Source organism: Aythya ferina (assembly GCF_964211825.1).
Source record: "Aythya ferina genome assembly, chromosome: 13".
Taxonomy (NCBI): domain Eukaryota; kingdom Metazoa; phylum Chordata; class Aves; order Anseriformes; family Anatidae; genus Aythya; species Aythya ferina.
The window spans coordinates 15,131,231-15,155,691 of NC_140311.1; the positions used below are offsets into that span (position 1 = coordinate 15,131,231).

At 51.9% G+C, this 24,461-nt stretch overlaps 2 protein-coding genes and 1 long non-coding RNA gene across 11 annotated transcripts; 1 reads left to right on the forward strand and 2 right to left on the reverse strand.

Annotated features, from left to right (window-relative positions):
• Positions 1–2,425: 2,425 nt before the first annotated feature.
• LOC311444105 lies at positions 2,426–4,305 on the reverse strand. The gene is made up of 2 exons (XR_014697654.1): positions 3,875–4,305; positions 2,426–2,810 (listed from the first exon to the last, which is right to left on the reverse strand). It is a non-coding gene; the product is annotated as an uncharacterized lncRNA (long non-coding RNA).
• On the forward strand, positions 3,665–14,957 carry LOC311444098 (CD276 antigen-like). Its single transcript, XM_084534961.1, has 8 exons — positions 3,665–3,879; positions 4,191–4,305; positions 9,193–9,247; positions 10,009–10,118; positions 10,667–11,005; positions 11,696–11,965; positions 12,192–12,284; positions 12,947–14,957. The coding sequence occupies exons 4-8, from the start codon at positions 10,103–10,105 to the stop codon at positions 13,099–13,101; spliced, it is 873 nt and encodes a 290-aa protein (XP_084391087.1). The 5' UTR covers positions 3,665–3,879; positions 4,191–4,305; positions 9,193–9,247; positions 10,009–10,102; the 3' UTR covers positions 13,102–14,957.
• Positions 14,958–16,759: 1,802 nt separating this feature from the next.
• LOC311444096 (cell adhesion molecule CEACAM1-like) lies at positions 16,760–24,217 on the reverse strand. 9 transcript variants are annotated; one of them, XM_084534954.1, is made up of 8 exons: positions 22,354–24,217; positions 22,099–22,240; positions 21,877–21,935; positions 19,891–20,055; positions 18,363–18,692; positions 17,987–18,256; positions 17,689–17,748; positions 16,760–17,492 (listed from the first exon to the last, which is right to left on the reverse strand). In XM_084534954.1, the coding sequence occupies exons 3-8, from the start codon at positions 21,917–21,919 to the stop codon at positions 17,437–17,439; spliced, it is 924 nt and encodes a 307-aa protein (XP_084391080.1). In that variant the 5' UTR covers positions 21,920–21,935; positions 22,099–22,240; positions 22,354–24,217; the 3' UTR covers positions 16,760–17,436. The 9 variants fall into 9 exon arrangements, with proteins under 9 accessions (XP_084391080.1, XP_084391079.1, XP_084391082.1 ...); XM_084534953.1 differs by having other exon boundaries at positions 21,877–21,941; XM_084534956.1 differs by lacking the exon at positions 21,877–21,935.
• Between the last annotated feature and the right edge of the window lie 244 nt (positions 24,218–24,461).

A 24,461-nucleotide genomic window follows, 5' to 3' on the forward strand; every position in this document is an offset into this window, starting at 1 on the left:
TGTAGCGAGGTGGGGGTTGGTCTGTTCTCCCACGTGCCTGGTGACAGGACGAGGGGGAATGGGCTAAAGTTGCGTCAGGGGAGTTTTAGGGTGGATGTTAGGAAGAACTTCTTTACTGAAAGGGTTGTGAGGCATTGGAACAGGCTTCCCAGGGAAGTGGTGGAGTCACCATCCCTGGAAGTCTTCAAAAGACGTTTAGATGTAGAGCTTAGGGATATGGTTTAGTGGAGGGCTGTTAGCGTTAGGTTGGAGGTTGGACTTGATGACCTTGAGGTCTCTTCCAACCTAGAAAATTCTGTGATTCTGTGATTCTTGGCAACTCACTTGCTTTTGAACTAAAATTCTCTTTCTGCCGTCCTTGGTCTCAGGCAGGTGAGTTTGCCCTGCTGGACCGGTGCCACGCAGAAGGGGCTGCAGGACTTGGGGTGCCAGAGGAACTGCAGTGCCCAGTTCTGGAGGTTTTGGGAAGCATTTAGTCCATGCATCTCGAGAGAAAGGCCAGTGTCTGCTGGTGCTGCATTGGCACTGATTTGGCCCAGTTTTGTGCTCGCGAGGCCTGCTGAGACCTGCCCTCCAGGGTGGGCCATATGCAGAGGGGATCCCTGCATTTGTGGCGTGATGAGGTTGAAACTCCACACTTTTGGGGGGGCTACACGTGTAGGCCAGGGGAGGGGAAAGCAGGCCCCATGCGTGCCTCACACAGCAGCACAGTGCAGGCAGACCTCACAGAGAAACTGACAAAGTATGGGTTTGATAAGTGAATTTATCAGTCTGGTGGGGCTGGAAACTGGGTAAACAGCCAGGCCCAGACATTCAGAACCCAACAGGACATGGTGGTGAGCAACCAGCTCCTCGGAACGCAGTGCCACTCCTCCCCGCAGGAACAGCAGCGGCTTCGCGGCACGCCGGGGTGGGAGCGGCTGCTGGCAGCAGAAAACCTCCCAGGAAAGAGGAGAAGAGGCAGCAGGAACGGAGAGGAGCCATCAGCAGGGAAACGGTGAGCCTGGCGCCAGCCCACCCTCGGCACTGCCCTCCTGAGCATCAGCAATCCAGCCCCCTGCAAGCAACTACCTGACTTGCAATCATCATTACTTTCAAAACACAGGATTTTTTGAGCCTTTTCTCCTTGGCAGATGCAGCTGCACCGTCCCATAGAGCTGCTGGGGACCAGCTGGATGCTCCTGGCAGGTAAAGTAGGGGATGGTGCCACCCAGCAGGCTCGGGGCTGGATTCTCACCTGCTGCAAACCAGCAGAGGTTTCAGCAGAGCTTTGCAATTGTGCATGGGTAGCGCTGGTCCATGTGGATTAGGCTTTTTAAATGGGACAAATCGCTTGTCCTGCAAGGAAGGGCATCTCTGCTCCACTGTCCAAAGGCAGAGGAGGTAGAAGCAACTCAGAAGCATGGAACCGGGAATAAACATCCTCTGTGGGTAGGTTTATCTGAGACCAGGATATGTAACAACACAGAATTTATTGCAGATATGGAAATAATCTCACTGTGGTCTTTATCAAAGCACCGGCTGGCTTGAAGCACAAATGTACAAAGCTTTTCAGGGTGAGCAGCTGAAATGGAAACCAAACCTGTTCAGGTATATGCACTGTTTGCCAGATGCCATGGTGTCAGGGAGTGCTGAGCACCTACAGGAGGAGTTTTGCGTATTGCAGGCGTACAAAGGTGCTTGTAATGAAATATTTTCTCTTATTTTGTGCTGACAATAGCGTGTAAAGAGTGCTCTTCTAGAGCACGGGCATTTTCAATTATAAGCTTGTTTCTTCTCCTCGCACACATCTCTCACAGTTTGGGGGGCACAAAAATAAAAACCGATGGCTGTTCCTAGAGGTCACGAGCCTGAGAAGTGCAGAGCCGTCAGCAGGGCTTGTTTTTTTTTTGCATTCTTACGCCTAACGCCTGTCCTTGCGCTGCAAAATCACCGGGAGAGATTACCGGCCGGGGCCAGTTCCCAGGGGCTTTGCAGACAGCAGGCGGCAGTGTGAGGCACGCCAGCAGCTGCGAGAAGGGAGGATGCTGAGCCTGCGCTGCCGGCTGGGGCTCCTGCTGCTGGCCCTGCTCCGAGCATCTCGCCCGGACACTCAGGGGCAGCCTGGCAGCCCCGAGGGGAGAGGAGCTCGGGCAGAAATCCCAGCGTCTCCATCAGGAGAGGCACAGGACAGGAGCTCTTGTGGTGCTGGGATTGCACCGGCCATTTCGCAGCTGGTTAGTGAGCCTACCAGGAGTGGTGCCCTGCTAGACCTTCTCTTCACAAACAGAGAAGGACTGGTGGGAGATGTGGTGGTCGGGAGCTGTCTTGGGCAGAGTGACCACGAAATGGTGGAGTTCTCTATTCTTGGCTATTCGGGCTATAAAATGGAGCATGATCTGACTCTACTGGTGTCTGTCATGCTTTCGGCCGTGCTTCCTGCAACAATGAAGTATCCTTTATTGTCAGCGCTGGATGCACGGGGGATCCTTCCACTTAACGTGCATGTTCGAAGTAACAATCTATCTCATATTTATACAGCATAACAATGAATATTCAATTAACGCCTATACATATTAATTACTGAAACCCGCCTACTCTCACTTCGTATGCTAATTAGCTTCTCAGTCCTTGCGCTTACACAAAGCCTCCCAAGAATTGTGGGCAGGGATCTTCGGGACGTGGGCAGTGGTATTTGGGAGTTAGACTGTAGGTCTTCCTCGTGATGTACTTTTCTTCTTTTACTAAAGAATGCCAAGTTGGCTGAATCAGTTGTTTTCCAAGTCCCAGGAATGCAGACTTTGCTCAAGTTAGCTCAAGTTTCAGCATATCTGAAGTTTGACATATAACGAGATGTTGAATATTTTGTTCTCATTACATTTTCAACTACAAGATTTATTCTATCCTAAAGTGAGTTTATACAACATCAATGCTGATTGTGCCTTGGGGAAAACAGACTTCAGAGAAGAAAGAAAGAAAAAAAAAAAAAACAACAAAAAAACACAAACTACTGTGAACAACAGCTGAAAACAGCAGCTGAGAAGAGGAAGGAGGAACACAGACAGAAACAGCCCCGCAGCCCCCAATGTCAGTGCAGCAGGAGGGCAGGAGGGGCTCCAGGCACACAGCAGCAGATCCCCTGCAGCCTGAGGAGAGGCCCCTGGTGGAGCAGGCTGTCCCCCTGCAGCCCATGGGTCCCACATGGAGCAGATCTCCACGCTGCAGCCCGTGGAGAGGAGCCCACGCAGGACCAGGGCATCTGGGGGAGCTGCTGCCCACGGGGTACCCACGTTGGAGCAGTTTGCTTCTGATGGGTGCACCCTGTGCTATGGACCCGTGTGTGGAGCAGCTCCTGGGGAGCTGCATCCTGTGCGAAGCACATCTGGGAACAGTTTGGGCGTTTTATGGTAGGAACTCCACGCTGGAGCAGGAGGAGGAAGTGGCTTCGTCCGCAGATAAGTATTTTTTTCACTATATTTCCCATCCCTGCATTTCAGACGAGGGGGAGGAAGATTCAGTGTGCTGAATCCGAGCTGGTGCTAGGACAGCTGTGCTGGGGCTCCTCGGAACCGCAAGGTGGGGTTAATTGGTTAATGGCTGGGAGGGTGGAGCAAGGCTGCAGGGAAGGCACAGCCCTCCGCTGCTGCTGCTACTTTAGAACAACGGGACCGGGACCGAGGTGAGTACAGGGTTAGGAACGCAAAAAGGGGTTGGGGACAGGGAGGTGGGGACTGGGATAAAGCCAGGGGGACGGAGCCATGGGGACAGAGCCATGGGGACAGAGGGACCCCCCTGCTTTCCCCTAGGGCTGCAGCTGCTCTCCCCCACAGGGATCTGCTCCCCCAGCTCAGCTTCCCCTCCTATCCAGCCCCTTAAATACCAAATAAACACTTACTGTCTGTAAGTGCTCTGTGGAGTTCAGAGCTCATAAACATCCCGTCTGTCTCCACTCGGCCCATTCCTGTGTTTTTCCACGGCTCCAGCATCTTGCAAGGCTTTACGCTTAACTCAGAGGTTAACGTAAAAGCTAATTCTCCGGACTACCATTGCTGGGTTTTCCCTGCCTCCAGCGCCATGGGTGGGACTGTGAGAAGCCTCCTCACCCCAGCTATGTTCATCATTGAGCTTAGGGCTGAAATTTTGCGTTAAATGTTCCCGACACATTTTTTCTTTTTGCTCATTCTCGCTTTTGTTTTGACCACATCCTGCAGGATGAAAAAGAATTTCCCTGTCAGTTTGTGTTAGCTGCGAAGAGCCATGCTCCTCTACAGTTGTGCTGCTACTTTTAGAAGACAAGGCAAGATTTTTCCTTCTGTTTAATTACCGGTGAGTAGCATTTTTTTTCTGCTTTTCACCAGTTTTGGTAGTCCTTTTTGCTTTGTGAGACAGGGATAGCTGATCTACATCTCTCTCACAACAGGGATTCGTATTTGCTAACTGGATGTTTGACCTGAAGATTTGCATCTTTTTTCATGTCAGGAGAGTCCAATAGATCATTCCAGATAATTTATCTTGCAGTGAGGTTTTTATATTTGATCTGTCAACAAGAAGAAATATCTGTGAACCTCCCCAACCCCCCCCAAAATAACTGTGGTCCTGAGTGCTAGAGCTGAATTTTCACATTCCTGCTATTTCTTTCCATCATGAGGCCTTTTTCTTCCTTATCTGAGCCCTTGGCGAGGGCTGATAACGACCGACCAGGTCTGCTCCTTGCCCATCCTCTGTGCTTGCCCTGCACAGCTGCTGCAAAGTGGTAACACAAGGGCACACAGCAGTGAGGGGCCCACGAGCAATGCTGGGCAAAGCTGGCTGCAGACAATCCTGCTTCTGTCAGCCCGCACACAATTTTTTTTGATTGTTTTTGAAGCTGTTAGAGCCGCTGCAGCTGGGGCAAAGCAGTTCCTTTTTCTAAAGGCTGTGCTGGCTCCCCAGCCTGCAAAGAAAGACCCTGGGCTGCTGTTGCTCCTCTGGCACAAATAGTGTTCCTATTTGTTGGGGTGGCTGCTGGTAGTGTAGCCCTGCTCCCTGTAAGGAGCTCTCTTCAACAGCTGACATGCAGCTCATCCCTGCAAGAGGCTTGATAGGCGCTGCTGATGCATCTCCCAGGGCTGATAGGCTGGAAGCACACGCCTTACAAAGTACTCTTTGTGAAACACCAGCAGGCTAGTGTGCTTCTGCTTCATTTTTTCCTCATGAGTGTTTTGTAGAAATGAAAGACAAGGCACAGAAGAGATGCTAATCGTAGTCTTATGTCCATCTGTCTTCATGAGCCTGTCCTCCCTTACCTGTGTTATAGCTAAACTCCTTGAAACACCTGCCCTCATCAAAAGTCTCTGTGTTTGCAACTGCCTCTCATGCCACAAATATCTGTGGGAGTTGTTTGTCTCACTGAGAATCAATGGCCTGTGTGATCACTGTTACACAAAACCACCTGCCTGCCTTATGCAGTCATTTCCTTCCAAGGGCTCTTCTCTGTTTCCCCCAGGTTTCTGAGGAATGAGATCTTATCTGCTGGAGGATGGATTCATTTTTTTAAAAAGTAGCAGCAAGTCACACAAGAGCTGCATTGCACGCCCTTCTTCCAAATTTTCCTTACTCTCCGTCTCCTGGGGATCCTCAGTGCGTCTCCATGAGCACAGGGAGAGCTGGGAGGGACTCCAGCCCCCAGCAGGAAAATAGGGCGTTTCCATGCTGGTTGGGATGTGCCTGGAAAAATGAAATTCTCCATCTATAAATGGTGCCAGCTTTCTGCACAGCCACTGTTCTTACATCCTTAAAATAGTTGCATACACCATAAACCAAAATATCTTTCCCATTTTCCTGTCAGAAACCACAACAGTTTATTGCCCAAACTTTGGAGGATACCAGAGAAAAACAGCCAAAAAGTGGCTGATTGTGGCACCAGCGTGGGGAAGAAGCAAGAGGAGTTAGGAATCCGTGTTTTGTCAGGAGATGATGACCTGGTGGCCATTCCACAGACATGGTGGGACAGCTCACAGGGCTGGGCTGTGGCCGAGGACTGGTGTGTCCTGCTGAGGACAGGCAGGCCATCAAGGCGAGGTGGAGGAGTTGCTCTTCATGTGAGAGAGCAACTACGTTGTATTGAGTTCTGCCCAGGGGAGGATGAGGAGAGAGCTGAGAGTCTGTGGGAGAGAATTAAGGGGCAGGCTGGGGAATAGTGTTGTGGGTGTCTGTTACAGGTCACCAGACCAGGATAAGGAAGCTGATGAGGCCTCCTACTGATAGCAGCCTCACGATCACAGGCCCTGCTTATCGTGGGGGAATTGAGCTACCCTGACATTTACTGGAAGGCCTCAGCCAGCCAGCCACAGTCCCGGAGGTTCCTCCTGTAATAAATGAAGTCTCAACCGAATCTGAATTTAGTAATATTTATAAAAGGCAAGTAAACAGCGCTGAGTGCGCGGGGAGTCTATGCTCTACCAGCACGTACACACTAACATCGAACTTTCTAAATATACAGAACACTGCTTTTACATATTAACCCCGAGTATGCCTATAGATATGAATCATAAACATGGCAACGTTTTAAAAAGCAAGTGTTTCACAAACAATCCTTAAAGGCAATTACTATTAATGTCCATGACTGGGGGAGCAGAATTGGAGTTGGTAATCCTGGTTGGAGTGCTCCCATATCTTCCATCGTTTCATTGATTTTTCTCAGATCATATAACAGTCTCCATTTTCCATTCCTTTTCTTGATTACAAACACCAGAGAATTCCAGGGCTAGTCATGGGAACAACACATCATGCTTTAAGTTAAGTAACTCGGCCTTTGGGCCTTATGTATCCTGTTCCTCCTGGATCAAAGGGAAACATTTCCGTCTCCTTTTCAAGGCCAATAGGGCCTGGGTCAAAAGGCACGTCCAGATCACCAGGGGGCATAACAGCAAAGGCCTGAGATGGCTGTAGTGGTGGGGGGGTGATGGTGTAGCAGAAGGATCGGTGGATGAGCCCGCAGTTCCCTCACTGTCTGGCAAACCCCACGTTTCTGACTGTGGTCCCACACGGCTCTTTAAGGCCTCAGAGACAGCTCACCAGGTGCCGAGCAATCCTACTGCAACCTTGTCGTTTTTAGTTGCAGAGTCCCACACCTTGACCTCAATTTGGTCCCATATTTGAGGCTCATAAACTGTCTGATTGTTAATAAAAGGAATAAGCTGTAAGGTTACCAGGACAGTCTTTGTTCCTAAGGACGTATGATTCCCCATAATGCGCAACTGCTGACCAGCGAGGGGCAGTTGTGTGCACAGGTTCGCTTCTCTCAGCTCGAGCTTCTCTCTAGCTCCAGTGCGCCTATTTCCAGCGACTTTCTGTACGAGCTTCTCTGAGTGGTTTGCTGAGTTCGGCCGAACATCTCTTCGTGAGGTGATCAATGTGCCTGTTCCCGTCCTGGTCTCTGTTCTGCTAGCCTGTCCCTATTCATTCCTTCTTTCTACTTCTTTATTGATGACATAACTTCATCACATTGTGTTGCCTTTTTATCCTGAAGGCAGGCTCCCCTCTTATACCATTCTCCCCAGTTGTTTCTTTTGAAAACAACTTTTAATTGGTCAAAGAACTTTGCATAGAACAGCAACAGCAAACACCCAGCAACTTCCATGCCCTAATAGCTGGAGAATAAGCAACCCAAGACTGCATGGTGTCTCCTGAATCACCCTTCTTTAATCCCTCTAAACTCTTTTACTTTCCTGATGGCTTCATCGTTAACAGTCTGATATTGTCATTAACCATGAGGTTTGCCGACTGTTGCAGGAAGAACGGCCAAAAACATCACAGACGCTAGTATGGTCAGATCATGCTGCCTTTTATTACCCGAATAGCCTGACTTCTATAGTAAACTTAACAGGGGCGGATAGTGCCTCACACAAGATTATCAGTCAAAAACACTCAGACAAACAACTGCACGAAAACAACCCCACCTGCAAGAAAACAACCCCCTTGGAATTAGCAGTCACGTACATCCCGTCCTTGAAGCCAGCTGCTGGCAACAATATTTTTCTAAATTCCTCAATTGGGCGGTGTGGGAACTTCTCATAGTCATCCTGGTAGCTTGGTTTGCTCAGCTGCAGCAAGCCATGGGATCTTTGCTGTTTCAAAAATCCCTCAACAGCCGACCCCCATGGCCATGCTCCCACATCTCCCCCTTCTTTACTAACTTCAACCATTTTCTTGACATGAATTATCACTCCATATATCACACTCCAGTGCATTGATGATAACTTCCAGATGCAAATGGTGGATGTGCCAACTAGGAGAGGAGCACTGCTGGGTCTTGTGCTCACCGGCAAGGAGGGGCTGGTTGAAGTGGTGAAGGTTGAGGGCAGCCTTGGCTGCAGCGACCCTGAGATGGTGGAGTTCGGGATCTCATGTGGCACAAAGAGAATATCGAGCAGAACTGCCTCCCTGGCCTTCAGTAGGGCCAACTTTGGCCTTTTCAAGCAATTGCTAGGGGAAATCCCACGGGAGAGGGTACTTGAAGGAAAAGGAGCCCAGGAGAGTTAGTTAGCATTTAGGGACTGCTTCTTCCGAGCTCAAGATCAGAGCATCCCAACAGGTGGGAAGTCAGGAAAGAGAGCCAGGAGACCTGCATGGCTAAACAGGGAAGTGCTGGGCAAACTCCAGTGGAAGAGGAGGGTCTACAGATCATGGAAGGAGGGCTGGCCACTTGGGAGGAATATAAGGGTGTTGTCAGAGGATGTAGGGAGGCAACCAGGAAAGCTCCGGCCTCCCTAGAATTACACCTTGCGAGAGGGGTCAAGGACAACAGAAAGGGCTTCTTCAAATTCATTGTGGATAAAACTAACACTAGAGGCGATTTAGGGCCACTGCTGAATGAGGTGGGTGCCCTAGTGACAGAAGATGAAGAAGAGAAGGCAGAGACACAAAACTGGGAGGAGTGGCTGACAGGCCGGAAGGCTGTGCTGCCATCCAGATAGACCTGGCAGGGAGAAATTCAATGAAATATGAGGGCAAGTCCTGCACCTCTGAAACCTCATTTCTCAAAATCCTTTTAGCAGGGCAGAAGCCAGGCCATCAGCTCCATCACAGGGGTGAACACAATGTGCCTGGCCTGTTTCCTCTTCCCTTGGGTTTTGGCTGCTCTTGGGGTGAGGATGCTGGGCTGGGCACCTGCTTGGAGTGATCCAGAAGCAGCTCCATGGTTGAAAAGGCTTTTTTCTTCTTTTCCTTCAGATGCTGCTCTGATGTTTGCAGGGGTCCATGGAAGCCAGCTGGATGCTGCCAGGAGGTAATGTCTCTCTGGAGTGGGCCCATCCTCCTGCACAGGTTCTCGTCTCTGCATGAGAAGCTCCTTTCCCACCAGCCTCAGGCTGTCTCTAAAACAGACCATGTCTCTAAAAAATCTTAAAAAAAAATAAATCTTAAAATCTTTGTGTCCCATCTGAGACTCTAATTACAGGTCATTAAATTTTGTCCCTTTGACAAAAATATCTGCTCCTCCCACGTCATCTTTGCTCCAGTGCTTTGCAAAACAGCAGGAAAAAAAAATAAAAATATTAAAAAAAAAAAAAGAGCAGTAAATTTGGTCTCTGTCATCCAAAAGCCAATGATTACATCTGAGCTCTGCAAGCCAGCCTCGAGCAGTGTTGCACCCCACTGCAAAATGTGTTAGGTGCAGACAGTTTGTTCTTGTGATCAGTTGCACAAAGGGAATGGGATGTGATTGGGGTTTTCCAAGTCACCACGATGACGGATATGGCAGGTGCAGAGCCTGCAGCCACACACAAGCTCAGGAGCTAAATCTTCCCGAGGAAGTGAGGGAGGGAGCTCAGCCAGAGAAGTGTTTCTGTACAGGCAGGGGCACGGCCGTCACGGGCAGCGGCTCTACAAATGGGTGTTGAAGGGATGGGGCAGAGCTGTAGCACTGCCAAGCTGCAGTGAAGGGAGGGCTGCAGAAAGCACCAGCACTGCTGCCTGTGTTGCCATCAGCTGGCAGTGCGTGGGAAGTGCTGATGGTGCTGAGGGTGCTTTTCACGGTGTCGTTCCCAGGCTGGTCCATCGCTGCTAGTGACCCTCCTGAGAGCGTTGCTGCAGAAGGAGCTCCACCCTCGTGCCGGTTTGAAAGCCCCTGTGGCTCTTTGCCATGTCCTTCGCAGGCTGTGAGTGTGAGAGGGGACTTGTCCTTGGGCTGGGTACCACCGCGCAGCCCTCCTGCTGCAGCAGACCTGGGAGAGGTGGAGAGCGGGCACCTGCAGCATTTCCACGCTCGCTTGCACCTCTGTGCTGCAGAAGGGCTGGTCGAGGCGTGAGCATGCTGGCAGGAGCCTCCCAGTGCTGCAGCCTCACCGTGCCTGGGTCCCACCAGGTTCGGGTGCTGAGGGAACTGGGTGAGGTCCAGGGGTGAAGCCACGCTGAACGTGGTCCCACTGAGCAGCTCCTGACATGCAGAAGCCCCGAAGGAGCCTGATTCCTGTGTTTTCATTCCAAAAAGCAAGGAAATACTTGAACCAGTTACAAACCATTTTTATAACGTGCCCATAATGTTATGATTTTTTTCTTAAAAAGAAAAAAGGGAGGACGGAAATCAGACGTGCACAATGGGTTTCAAGAAGGCAGTTGGGGCCTTTCCAAGAAGAGCATAAGAATTTGTCCTTTGGCTTTTGCTTAGAAGTAACCCACCCTGCTCTGGCTTCTCTCCTGTTTCCAGACCTGCTGCTGCTTCTGCAGGTGTCCTCTATTGCAGCAGAAATCACAAAGCTCTGGGCAGAGGAAGGATCCTCTGTCACGATGCACGCACCAGCTATCAGGAACATCAGCTTGGCCGAGTGGGAATACATAAGAGAGAACATCCCCGAATTAATCCTGCAGTACTACGCAGAGTCGCAGTCAGTAACCATTTACCCAGCTTACAAAGGCAGAGTGGATTTCTACCGAAACAACGGCTCCCTTGTCCTGCAGAAGCTGCGAGAGACAGACAGTGGCATCTATAAAGCAACAGTTAACTTGTTGCAGGACAAAGCAGCAGCAACCACTCTTAGAGTGATCAGTAAGTCAAAAATTGGTTGAAAGGATGTTTTTCTCTGACCATCAGTAGGATTTGCCATCAGTAGGGTGCACAGGTATGCCTCTCCCAAAGTGGACTAGAGGAGGACTTTCTGGTTTCATTACTGCCTTGAACGACATGGACTGGAGACCCCAGAAGAATTGCTGGGAAATGTTGTAGTGTATTCTGAGACTGAATCTGGCTGTGGGTTGAGCTATGGGTTGGGAATCGTGGCTGCTCAGTGCCTCCATTCTTGTACCTGCTTCCTTCACCACGAGCAGCTGCTCACAGGAGGTGAATGTCATAAAATGCCCTCCAGAGACAGGATTTCTCACCAAGCTTTGCAGCCTCTCCCTTCACACCAGCACTGCCTTCCCCTGCCTCTGCACTTCCCTGCAGGACAAACAGAAACAGGAGCTCACCCTGGTTTGCATTGCCCTTTCCTAGAGCTCAGCAGCACTAAGTGCAGCGGCTGGGACATCGGCTCTGAGCTTGGTGGATGTTGCCCTGCTCCTGCACTGTCTTCTGCCCTGCCAGACTCAACCGAGGCACTGAGCTGAGGTGTGAATGAGAAGGGGAGGTGCTGCTCACCCCGCTTGGGGCTTGCTGTTCTGGCATTTCATGCGGGGCGGGTTTAAGGTGGGAGGAGAGGCAATCCCAGGCAGTGCTGCCATGTCGCTCTCTGCTTTCCAGAGCCCTTGCCCCAGCCCAAGCTCCTGAGCAGCTCAAACCTGGACGGTTCACTCATCAAACTGACCTGCATGCTGCCACGAGAAACGCTGGCTGATGTCTCCTGGAAGAAGGATGGACATCCCCTTCCTCCCGAAAAGTTCAGTCAGATCACTGGGAAGACCACTGTGCTGCAGATCAGGAAGGCAGAGAAGTCGGTTTGTGGCTCCTACTCCTGCATAATCAACAACTCCATAAGCTGGAAGGTGGCAGACTTCAACCTGACCTTGACAGGTTAGTGTTGGCCTGCCCTGCAAAGCCCTGGGTGGCTTTGTAGGCTGTAGTTGATGCAGTCATGGCAAGCCCTGTGCTTAGCCGGGAGGTCACAGCAGGGCAAGGTTTGCCCCTGGAGCTCCAGAGCGTGAAACACCAGGATGCTCTGAATGACCTTCATGTTCTGTCGGTGTTCAAGGGGGGCAGGAGAGCAACCACTGACAAGTTCTCACTGTCTCCTTGGCAGAGTGGGGCTGCTCAGAGGCTGTCAATCTGACCATTGGCTTCGTCATTCCTGCTGTGGCAGTCCTCCCCATGCTGCTGTTCCTCTTCCTGTGGTGTAAGTAGCCCAGAGGTTTCCATCCAGCCACACCAAGTACCTGCTCCATCACTGAGACCCCGCTCTCAGCTCCCTCCCCCTGGCAGCAGGTCTTGAGACAAGAGGCAATGTGCCTCTGCTTCACTCAGGGATCCTCAAGGAGGTGTTCGTGGAAAGCGAGTTTCTCCTCCCAAATGTGGAGGATGCTCTTCTGCTCTCCTCCTGACTCAGGAGATGCGGGCTGGTGCCCAGCTGGTCACTGACCTGAAGAGTAGTGAGCCCACAGTGTGACTCCCCAGGAATGTGTGCTCAACTCTCATCTCCTGCAAGAATGAGTGCGGAGGAGGCTCCATTACGTGTTGAAGAGAGGGTGGGAAGGGGACCCCTGCTTTGCCAGGGTGTGCAGAACAATTGGGAATCGGAAATACAAGAAATATTGCACTAACCTACCAAGGGCTGGTAGGTTAGAGGTGCAGGGGCTTGCAGGCAAGGTGGGTGTCTGTCTCTGTGCTGCCTTCTGGCTCTCCATCCAAAACAGAGATCTGGTTTTGGACACAGAGGGGTTTGGCCACGTGAAAGCTTCCAAAACCCGTTCTTCCCTGCAGTCGCATTTTCACATGTCCCCATGAAGCTCAGGGTGGTGTTGCAAACCCAGGAGCTGATGCCCTCTCCTTTGTTTTCAGCTTACAAGAAAAATCAGGAGAGGCAGCAGCAGCCGGACCCCCAGGAGGTCACCCACAGCTTACAGACCACGTCCACCTTGGTGACTTCCTGTACAGATCAGGTGTCTCCTTCTCTGGGTGCTGCAGATACTTGTAATGGTATGATGAATATTTAATACTCACCGGGAAGCATCCATCTGCCTTCCTGCAGAACGGCATGGGTGGATTTATCACCACCTGGGGAGTGACATCAGAAGAACCAGTCATTGGAAAATCTGGTACATTCCTCCTAGGCCATTCCAGAAACTGAACTAGTGCCAAAGTGGATACTGGATGATTTTGAGTCTTAAGGATTCTTTGTAATACATCTAGGTTAGATTGCTGCTCTTTTTGCTTCCCGTAGTTCCCGACCGCTCATCTCCTGTCCTCCAGATCAGTGATGGTGCTCAAGAGCCTTTCCTTTTCCTCCAGCTACGGTTGGGTTGGGCATTGCCACTGGAATGGGCTGCTACAGCCTCACTCGTTGTGCCCCACGTTGGGTGCCATTTGTGGTGACCGAGTGCACAGACTCTTCGTGTGATCAAGTCTCTATTGCAACCCGGCTATGCTCCTTTTACACACTTTCCTTCCAGAGGTTTTCCTTCCACAAATCCTCCAGCCCCGTTTACAGTCCTTTGATCCTTGTATTTCTCAGGCTGGTGGGTACCTTATTGCAACCTCCTGTTCCCATGCTGGGTTTTGGTCACACTTTGTTGCTTTCCTCGTTCCTGGGCCTCGTGGCATTCCTTGCTCTTACCTCCTCTTGTTATTCCCGTATGCCTCAGACTCTGTGGTGACTCGCATCCCCCACATTTCTCTTGTCTTCAGCACTCCCTTCCTGTTTTTTCACGAGTCTTATCCACATTTCTAACTAAACCTACTTTTTCTACATTTCCCACAATTTATCCATATATGGTGCTAATTAAACCTACATTTTCTGCATAGAATCATAGAACCATAGAATATCCCGAGTTGGAGGGGACCCATGCGGATCATCAAGTCCAACTCCTGGCACTGCACTGGTCTACCCAAAAGTTTAGACCATGTGCCTGAGTCCGATCTCTTCTTAAATTCAGATAGGCTTGGTGCAGTGACTGCTTCCCTGGGGAACCTGTGAAGAACCTCACCCTGATGTCCAGCCTAAACCTCCCTTACCTCAGCTTAACACTGTCCCCCCTGCACTGGTGTTTACACAGAACAGGTCACCTGCCTCCCCACTCCCCCTCATGAGGAAGCTGCAGACAGCGATGAGGTCCCCCCTCAGCCTCCTCTTCTCCAGGCTGACCAGGCCCAGTGCCCTGAGCAGTCTTCCCCTCTAGGCCCTTCACCATCTTCATCACCCTCCTCTGGACACTCTCCAACAGTTTCGTGTCCTTGTGCTGTGGTGCCCAGAACTGCACACAGCACTCGAGGTGAGGCCGCACCAGCGCAGGGCAGGCAGGCAGGACAATTCCTTCCCTCGACCGACTAGCGATGCCGTGCTTGGTGCACCCCAGGGTACGGCTGGCAATATGTGATTACAGATCCCACACTGGTCTACCTCTTTGCAGGTGCCCTTTCCTGGGTACTGACTATTATTGTGGTTGGCAAGCTCTCCTTTTCTATTTTTATATATTTATATATATATAAATATTTTCATATATATATTTATATAAATGTTGAGTGATTTTTAGAACAGCAAGGAGACCATGACTTGTTTCAGCTGATCAAACCAAGGTACGAGGGCGACTATGAGGAGTTCCCATGACAGTGTTCCCATACTGCCCAATTGAGGAATTTAGAAAAATATTGTTGCCAGCAGCTGGCTTCAAGGACAAGATCTGTGTGACTGCTAATCACAAGGGGGTTGTTTTCTTGCAGGTGGGGTTGTTTTCTTGCAGTTGTCTGTCGGAGTGCATTTTGACTGATAATCTTGTGTGAGACACTATCCGTCCATGTTAAGTTTGCTATGAGAATCAGGCTATTTTGGTAATAAAGAGAGAGCATGATCTGACCATACTGGTGTCTGTCATGTTTTTGGCCGTTCTTCCTGCAACATATATATATATATATATATATATATATATATATATATATATATATATATATATATAAAATTATACATATATATATTCTGATTTTTTATATATATTTAAAAGAACCAGTGACCTAGCCTGTGCTGATTTCCCTTGCACAGGCTCTTAACTGACCTTGTGGTCACACCACAGCTGTCAGTGGTTTCCATGCTTTGTGGGCTGTAGACTTTTGGGTTCAGCTGAAGGTCCTTTGCTGTCCCCCCTGGTATCAGATGAGAAATATTCAAACATGAAAAAATTAAATAAATAATAAAAAAAGAAATCCTACACTCACCTTTTTCTTTGCTTTGCTAGAGCCGCAGCAATAGAAGGATTCCATTTGGATCCTCTGCTGGTGTCCCCGCTGTGTCTCCTCAAGCACAGGATAGCTCAGTGCTATCTGGGCCCCAGCTCTGGGGCCAGATCCTGCCTTGGCCAGCTCTGGACCAGGTTTCTCGAGGGGGTGCGGGCCAGGGCAGACTGCTTTACAGACCAAACTAAAGCTGAGCAGTGCCCTGGGTTGCAACAAATCCCGTCCCAAGGGAAAGCGCATCCCCGGGGCAAGGAAAGCCCCTGTCCCAGCCAGGCCGGAGCACAGCTTGCCAAGATGCCTCCTCCAGGCCATTCCAGTGCGTGACCACTCTTTGAGAGAAAAAGCTTTTCCTGATATCTAAATCTCCTCAGGAGCAACTGTTGGCCATTTCTTCAAGTCCTATCATTAGTTATCTGAGAGAAGAAGCCGACTCCCTCCTCATCACAACCTCCCTTCAGGCAGTTGTAGAGAACAATGAGGTCTCCTCTGAGCCACCTCTTCCCCAGACCAAACAACCCCAGTTCCCTCAGTCGCTCCTCACAGGACTTGTGCTCCAGGCCCTTCACCAGCTTTTGGCCCGTCTCTGGACACGCTCTGGGGCCTCAATGTCCTTCTTGTAGTGAGGGGCCCAAAGCTGAACACAGCACTCAAGGTGCAGCCTCGCCAGAGCGGAGTACAGGGGGGCGATCACCTCCCTGGTCCTGCTGGCTGCACTGTTCCTGATGCACGCCAGGATGCTGTTGGCCTTCTTGGCCACCTGGGCGCACTGCTGGCTCACGTTCAGGCAAGCATCGACCAACACCCCCAGGTGCTTTCCCTCTTCACAGTCCTCTAGCCACTCTGCCCCAAGCCTGTAGCTCTGAATGGGGTTTGGCCGAAGTGCAGGACCCGGCACTTGGCCTCGTTGAACTTCTTCCCATTTGCCTCAGCCCAGGAGTCCAGCCTATCCCGACCCCTCTGAAGAGCCACCCTACCCTCAGACAGGTGGACGCTACCTCCCACCTTGGTGCCATCTGCAAACTTTCTGAGGGTACACTCAATGCCCTGGTCTAGGTCAACAATAAAGGTATTAAGCAAGATAGGCCCCAGTACTGGCCCCTGGCAGACAACACTTGTGACGGGACACCAGCTGATCCTCAGAAGCTCTGCTGGAAGCCAAATAAGTTGTAGAACAAGGGGGAATGCCTTAAACTAAAAGAGGTTAGGGTTAGATGAGATACAAGGAAGAAATTCTTTGACCTGTGTGTGGTGAGGCCCTGGCCAGCCCAGCTGCTGTTAAAGCCAGACAGACACGACATTTTTGTCATCATCATCCCCCATTCCCCACCTGATGCTCTGACTGCCCCTCCTGCCTGCACATCCCTACCCTGCTGTGGGTTTTGGGTGCCGCACAGGGCTTATTTCCCATAGCCACAGACAACAGCAATATAACAGGGAGAACATGTGCGCTTTTATTTGTAGCAAGAGACATGAAAAACTACACTTTTCCCAAATGATTTATAGACAACACTCAAAACAGTTTGAAAATATATTTTTTCTGTAACATTTGGCTCCCCTGAACACTCACAAGCACTGCAGGGAACTGAACAACTTTTAACACAGCTTAAAAATTAGCCTGAAAACTACTCTAATACATCCAGTTTGCTTCACTTCCTTTAATATTTCATTTGTGACGTGGTTGAGAGATGACATTTTGCTGCCAACCTACTTTACACTGGATGTTTCCAGGACTTGTGCCATGCAGAGCCCAGCTGCACCTTCCAGCTCATCCTGCCACAATGCAACAAGCACAAACACAGCCAGAACCATTCAGCAACGCAAACAAGCACCAAACTATATCTAACTTTTTTTTTTTCTTTTTTTTTTTTCTTTTTTTTTAAAGAAAACAGCTTCACTGAAATTTTGTTCTTCTGCACGTCAGCTTTGACTCCCCCTACAGAGAACTCTGCTAGGATTTCACCATGAAAATGGTGTAGGATGGTGTAGCAATCACTTCCACCATAGGATGTGATTTGACCTCCTGAATGCACTTCCACTCCAAAGATGTATCTCCATAGGGTTAATGCTGAGGACAATGAAACTTCTGGCTTTTCAGTGCTAAATTTTCAAAAATGAACGGCATAATCCGGGGAGTTCCTCAACCTCCACCAGTTGAAGATCCCTGTGGACAAATATGACCTCTGTTAAACACCCCAGGGATGAAGATGCTCAACGAGTGGCAACACTCAGGCAAGAAGCCTCAAGCCTGGAGGCTATTTTCACTGCCTGCAAGGAGCTTCCTATTTTCAGCCACCATATTCACTCCTTGGGCCCCAGTTTGGGTGCTTCACCTCTGCGAAACTGGTCCCAGCACTCACCTGCCAGCAAGCCGATGCTAACGAATACCACGATGAGGATGAAAAATGCCCTGTCGTTGTCTGAAAAAAATAAACAAAACCCAAAATTCCCAGAATTTTGCCCAGAGAAAGAAAAACTCCTGCCACTGGGCAGGCTGGTGCAGAGACACAAGTCCTCAATGAAGCCCTGCTGTTCCCACTCCTCATCTCAGACTGTGCTGGGAAGCCATGAGACCTCAGGGAACGGGGCCAGAGCGAACATTTTGGGGCCATTCCCCAGCTTTCCATTCCCGTGCCCGGGAAAGAAAACCCCACTTACTGTGGACGCGCAGCAGGAAGGAGGTTTCGTTGTGGCTGACCGGGTTGCTGATTATGCACGTGTAGTAGCCGGTGTCGTTCATCAGGGCTCGGTGGATCTCCAGCGTGTTGTTGTGGATGAACTGGAGGCCGTTGCTCTCCATCAGCAGCTTCCCATTCCTCTTCCACCAGTACATGTCCACCTGCCCCTCCAGCACGTTGCAGTACAGCTTGGTGTCGCCTCCCACCTCCACGAACGAGTTGCCCAGGATTTCTGGCTCGGAGAGCGGCTCTGCGCAGATGGAGCACCCGTCGGCACTGACACCCCCGCCTCGAGGGTGCCAGCACCCAGGCAGCAGCTCCAGCTCCCCGGCTGCGGCGCAGGGTTTGGCACTCACCGACCACACGCAGCTCCAACCAGCCCGTGGCCTCCGACTCGGAGCGGAAGCGGTAGAACCCCCCGTCCCACCAGCGCAGCACCAGCTGCAGCGAGAAGTCCATCTCGCTGAGCCTGGCGTGGCCCACGTAGGCGCGGGAGATCTCGGCCGACTTGTTGGGAACGAACGTGGCGATGAGCTCCTTGCGCGCGCCGGACTCGTACTCCCAGGACGCCGTGGTGCCGGCTGCCCTCGGCTCGACGCTGAAGAGCACAGTGCAGCCCCTGGCCGAGACCAGGACCTCGGACACCGGCTTGAGGTCGGCAGAGTAGCACGGGAAGAGCGTGCGGGCTGGAAGGGAGGAACGCAGCGCGGGGCTAGCGGGACGCACCGGCATCCAGCAGGCAGCTGGGCAGGGAGAGCCGCCCTGGCTCGGCTCCTGCGCAAGCAGCGGTGCTGGGGACGGGATTATTTTGGGGGGGGCCTCACGGCGGGGCTTTAAGCAGCACCACGGAGAAGCAGGAGGCTGGGGAGGCACTGCCTTCATCTCCCTGAATGCCTGCACTGCTTCGCTTCGCAGCCGGCTTCTGCCTGAGGAGTTTCCAAGCGTGGGTACGGCTGCGAGAGCCGCCTGCTCCTGGCCCTGCTCTATGGGGGGGGCTTGGAAGCAAAGGAGCCCCAGGGAGTCGCAACTGGAGCCAGGGCAGCCCCCTCCCAACCACCCATTTGCTCCCCAAAACATTTTGAAAGTTGTTATCGAGGCTGCGAGCATGCAGCAGGGGCTTTGGGGTGGGAAAAGCAGCCAGGAGAAGCTCCATGGTGGAGCGGGAACCTGCACCGCCTGGCCTACCACAGCCACCACCAGCACCAACACCACCAGCACCACCACACTCACCACCTCCACCACCACCGCCCCCAGCCCCAGGACTTGCCTATGACAGCCAGGCCGGCCGCTGGGCCTGTCCCGGCGGAGGCCAGGAGGACGAGGAGGGGAAGGGCAAGCATGGCAGACCTGGGGCGCAGCGCGGCCTGCAGCAGGGCTGGGACCAGCACCGGCACCGGGTGCCACCGCCTCCTGTCGCCGTCACTCAGGCCCCGACACGCGGCTGGGCTCGGCACGGGGCACCAGGACGCCGGGCACGACTCGCACCGCGAGGCCGGGGGCTGTGGGGTGCAGCAGGCTCGGGGTGCCCAGGAGCTCTGCGGCTGCAAAAGCAGCCCCGGCTGGATATAACGTCGTGTGCCTTACAGATCTGTCTTACAGACCGTTATTTATCTGCACGAACCGAGCCCGTGTTCTGCTCCACACCTTCTGGAGGGGGGGGGGGGGTGAGCCCCGGAGCCCCCTGCTCCACCTTCTGCCAGCTGCATGCTCCGTTGCCCTGCCTGGGCCTTGAGCATTACCATTGCTGTTGTTGGCACCCTCTCCTTTTGTGAGCCCCAGAGCATCCTATCTGTTGCACAGGGGAACCTGAGGGGCAAGGGGGAGACGCCTCACTCTTGCCAGGACTTAAGGCAGGGCTGCTCAGCCTGCAGCAGCACATGGTACCACGCATTGATCTGTTGCTTGGATTCCTGGATGCATTGCAGCCTGCCGAGCTCCTCTTGCAACCTGGCATCTTGCTTAAAGAGTGCATCCATCTGGTCACACTTGCACCCCCAGCACCCAGCTCTGCCTTCAGGCCCGAGCTTGACGTCCAGATGGTGGACTTCCCTGCAACAGAAAGTCTTATCAACTTAACAAGTCAAAAAAAAAAAAAAAAAGAAAAAAAAAAAAAAAAGAAAGACCTAAGAGCCGGGCTTATGGACTCTTCTGAGGAGTTTGGCCCAGTTGTCTCATTTGCAATGCATTGCTGCTATTAATCGGCATAGAGGACGGCATGAGAGCAAGATCGACTAGGTCGATGAGGTTTTTGTATGAAAGACTTGTGTATTTGGTTTCTGGCAGAGCTTCTGAGGATCAGCTGGTGTCCCGTCACAAGTGTTGTCCGCCAGGGGTCAGTACTGGGGCCTATCTTGCTTAATACCTTTATTGTTGACCTAGACGAGGGCATTGAGTGTACCCTCAGAAAGTTTGCAGATGGCACCAAGGTGGGAGGTAGCGTCCACCTGTCTGAGGGTAGGGTGGCCCTTCAGAGGGTTCGGGATAGGCTGGACTCCTGGGCTGAGGCAAATGGGAAGAAGTTCAACGAGGCCAAGTGCCGGGTCCTGCACTTCGGCCAAACCCCATTCAGAGCTACAGGCTTGGGGCAGAGTGGCTAGAGGACTGTGAAGAGGGAAAGCACCTGGGGGTGTTGGTCGATGCTTGCCTGAACGTGAGCCAGCAGTGCGCCCAGGTGGCCAAGAAGGCCAACAGCATCCTGGCTTGCATCAGGAACAGTGCAGCCAGCAGGACCAGGGAGGTGATCGCCCCCCTGTACTCTGCTCTGGCGAGGCTGCACCTTGAGTGCTGTGCTCAGCTTTGGGCCCCTCACTACAAGAAGGACATTGAGGCCCCGGAGCGTGTCCAGAGATGGACTACAAAGCTGGTGAAGGGCCTGGAGCACAAGTCCTGTGAGGAGCGGCTGAGGGAACTGGGGTTGTTTGGTCTGGGGAAGAGGTGGCTCAGAGGAGACCTCATTGCTCTCTACAACTGCCTGAAGGGAGGTTGTGATGAGGAGGGAGCCGGCCTCTTCTCTCAGATAACTAATGATAGGACTTGAAGAAATGGCCAACAGTTGCTCCTGGGGAGATTTAGATATCAGGAAAAGCTTTTTCTCTCAAAGAGTGGTCACGCCCTGGAATGGCCTGCCCAGGGAGGTGGTGGAATCAGCGTCCCTGGCAGTGTTCAACAAGTGCCTGGATGAGGTGCTACGAGATATGATTTAGTAACTTAGGCGGTAGTACTGGTGACAGCAGGACGGTTGGGCTAGATGACCTTGTAGGTCCTTTCCAACCTTGTGTTTCTATGACCATCTAATTCCAGCCCCTGCCATGGGCAGGGACCCCTCCCAGCAGCCCAGGCTGCCCCCAGCCCCATCCAGCCTGGCCTTGGGCACTGCCAGAGATGGGGACCCATGGCTTCTGGGGCAGCCTGGGCCACAGCCTCACTGCACTCAGAGCAAAGAATTTCTTCCTTATATCTAATCTAACCATACTCTCTTTTAGTATTAAGCCATTCCCCCTTGTCCTATCACTGGAACCCTGACAAAGTGCCTGTCCCCAGCTGTCCTGTAGCCCCCGTTAGGCACTGGCAGGTTGCTGTAAGGTCCCCCCAGAGCCTTCTCTCCAGGCTGAACAACCCCAAGTCCCTCAGCCTGTCTCCATAGGAGAGGTGCTCCAGCCCCTTGATCATCTCCATTATGTCCCTCCTCTGGACTCATTCTAATACTTCCATGCCCAATTTGTGCTGGGGGGCCCAGAGCCCAGATTCTGCTCTCCTGAATTCCAGGGCTGTGAGCTTGCTGTTCTCCCTCCTCGCTGCCCTCTGAGTCCAAAACTCCACCGTCTCATGATCACCGCAGCTGAGGCTGCCCTTGAGCTTCACATTCCCCACCTGCAACTCGTGGGTGGTGAGAACTGGATCCAGCATAGCACATCTCCACATTGGCCCCTCTGTCACTTGGAGAAGGAATTTGTCATCAGTGCACTCCAGGCCCTTCTCCAGGCTCTGGGCGTCTGTCACTGACACTGGCATCCAGCCGGGAGGAGCGGGATAGGTTGAGGTTCTCCTCCCCTGGCTACTCCAGGTTAAAGCCCTCTCCAAAGCTGTGCTCACCGTTTCTCAGTGGTCCACAATCAGTGACCGGAGACTTCGGTAGCCTGAGAGGGACAGGCCAAGGGAGAAGGCGGAGGGATGCGGGGATGGGCGATGTGTCCTTGGGGCTCTCCCCTGCTTGTCATTGCCAGTGGGCATCTTCCTGCACGGAGAAAGAAAGAGGAGAAGGAGGAGTCTGAGCCACCGTGTGGGACTCTGTCACCTGGTCACCCACTGCCAGGTATCCAGAAAGCCAGAAAGATCTTGGTTCCTTACCTGGTTTAGTTCTGCCGCCTCTGACGGTGCTTTTCCCACCGCTGGTGCCCTTGTTGGCCTGCAGAGCCCCCCCAGACTCCTTGAAAGGGGACGCGTGCTGCCCCTGTCCTCTCTCGGACCAGGTAACCTCACCGGGAGGGTGCTGCGGGCACCTCCGAGCACCACGGCTTGGTGCGTCCCAGGCGGGGGCTAAGGCAAGCAGAAAAGCTTTTCTGCTCTTCTCTCAAGTGCCACGAGGCTGAGCCCTTGTCAGCGCCTGGGTCCTGGCCCCACGAGCTCCTGCCCTGGCCTGGAGGAGGCATCTTGGCAAGCTGTGCTCCGGCCTGGCTGGGGCAGGGGCTTTCCTTGCCCCGGGGATGCGCTTTCCCTTGGGACGGGATTTGTTGCAACCCAGGGCACTGCTCAGCTTTAGTTTGGTCTGTAAAGCAGTCTGCCCTGGCCCGCACCCCCTCCAGAAACCTGGTCCAGAGCTGGCCAAGGCAGGATCTGGCCCCAGAGCTGGGGCCCAGATAGCACTGAGCTATCCTGTGCTTGAGGAGACACAGCGGGGACACCAGCAGAGGATCCAAACGGAATCCTTCTATTGCAGCGGCTCTAGCAAAGTGAAGGAAAAGGTGACCTAAGGTAGGATGTCTTTCTTTCTTTCCTTCTTTCTTCCCTTCTTTCTTCCTTCCTTCCTTCCTTCCTTTCTCTTTCTTTCTCTTTTTTCTTTCTTTCCTACCTTCCTTCTTTCCTTCCTTCCTTCTCTCTATATCTTTCCTTCTTTCTCTTTCCTTCTTTTTCATTCTTTCTTTTGTTCTTTCATTCTCTTTCTTTCCTCCTTTACTTTCTTTCCTTCCTTCCTTTTTCTGTATTTTTTTTTGTTTGTTTGTTTTCCTTCCTTCCTTTCTTCTTTCCTTCCTTTTCTTTTTTCCTTTCACTAGTTTTTTTCATGTATGAACATATTTCTCAGCTGATACCAGGGGGACAAAAAAGGGGGACCTTCAGATCCACCTAAAACACTACAGTCCACAAAGGATGTAAAGCCACTGACAGCTGTGGTGTGACCACAAGGTCAGTTAAGAGCCTGTGTAAGGGAAATCAGCACAGGCTAGGTCACAGGTGCTTATAAATATACATAAAAAATCAGAATATACGTGTATATATATATATATGTATATATATATATATATGTATATATATATGAATATATAAAAATGGAATATGAGAGCTTCCCAACCACAATAATGGATAATACCCAGGAAAGGGCACCTGCAAAAAGGTAGACCAGTGTGGGATCTGTAATCACATATTGCCAGCCGTACCCTGGGGTGCACCAAGCACGGCATCGCTAGTCGGTCGAGGGAAGGAATTGTCCTGCCTGCCTGCCCTGCGCTGGTGCGGCCTCACCTCGAGTGCTGTGAGCAGTTCTGGGCACCACAGCACAAGAAGGACATGAAACTGTTGGAGAGTGTCCAGAGGAGGGTGATGAAGATGGTGAAGGGCCTAGAGGGGAAGACTGCTCAGGGCACTGGGCCTGGTCAGCCTGGAGAAGAGGAGGCTGAGGGGGGACCTCATTGCGGTCTGCAGCTTCCTTGTGAGGGGGAGTGGGGAGGCAGGTGACCTGTTCTGTGTAAACCCCAGTGCAGGGGGGACAGTGTTAAGCTGAGGTAAGCGAGGTTTAGGCTGGACATCAGGGTGAGGTTCTTCACAGGTTCCCCAGGGAAGCAGTCACTGCACCAAGCCTATCTGAATTTAAGAAGAGATCGGACTCAGGCACATGGTCTAAACTTTTGGGTAGACCAGTGCGGTGCCAGGAGTTGGACTTGATGATCCTCATGGGTCCCCTCCAACTCGGGATATTCTATGGTTCTATGATTCTATGCAGAAAATGTAGGTTTAATTAGCACCATATATGGATAAATTGTGGGAAAAGTAGAAAAAGTAGGTTTAGTTAGAAATGTGGATAAGACTAGTGAGAATCCAGGAAGGGAGTGCTGAAGACGAGAGAAATGTGGGGGATGCGAGTCACCACAGAGTCTGAGGCATACGGGAATAAGAAGAGGAGGTAAGAGCAAGGACTGCCACGAGGCCCAGGAAAGAGGAAAGCAACAAAGTGTGACCAAAAC

Excerpts from the sequence above, each read along its gene's own strand:
- LOC311444098 (XM_084534961.1), top strand. Across the intron at positions 11,966-12,191 it reads CTTCAACCTGACCTTGACAG|AGTGGGGCTGCTCAGAGGCT; the intron begins GTTAGTGTTGGC and ends TCTCCTTGGCAG. Across the intron at positions 12,285-12,946 it reads GCTGTTCCTCTTCCTGTGGT|CTTACAAGAAAAATCAGGAG; the intron begins GTAAGTAGCCCA and ends CTTTGTTTTCAG.
- LOC311444096 (XM_084534950.1), bottom strand. The coding sequence starts at position 19,113 with ATGCTCGCAGCCTCGATAACAACTTTCAAAATGTTTTGGGGAGCAAAT. Across the intron at positions 18,257-18,362 it reads GTTGGAGCTGCGTGTGGTCG|AGCCGCTCTCCGAGCCAGAA; the intron begins GTGAGTGCCAAA and ends CCATCTGCGCAG. Across the intron at positions 17,493-17,688 it reads TAGCATCGGCTTGCTGGCAG|GGATCTTCAACTGGTGGAGG; the intron begins GTGAGTGCTGGG and ends ATTTGTCCACAG.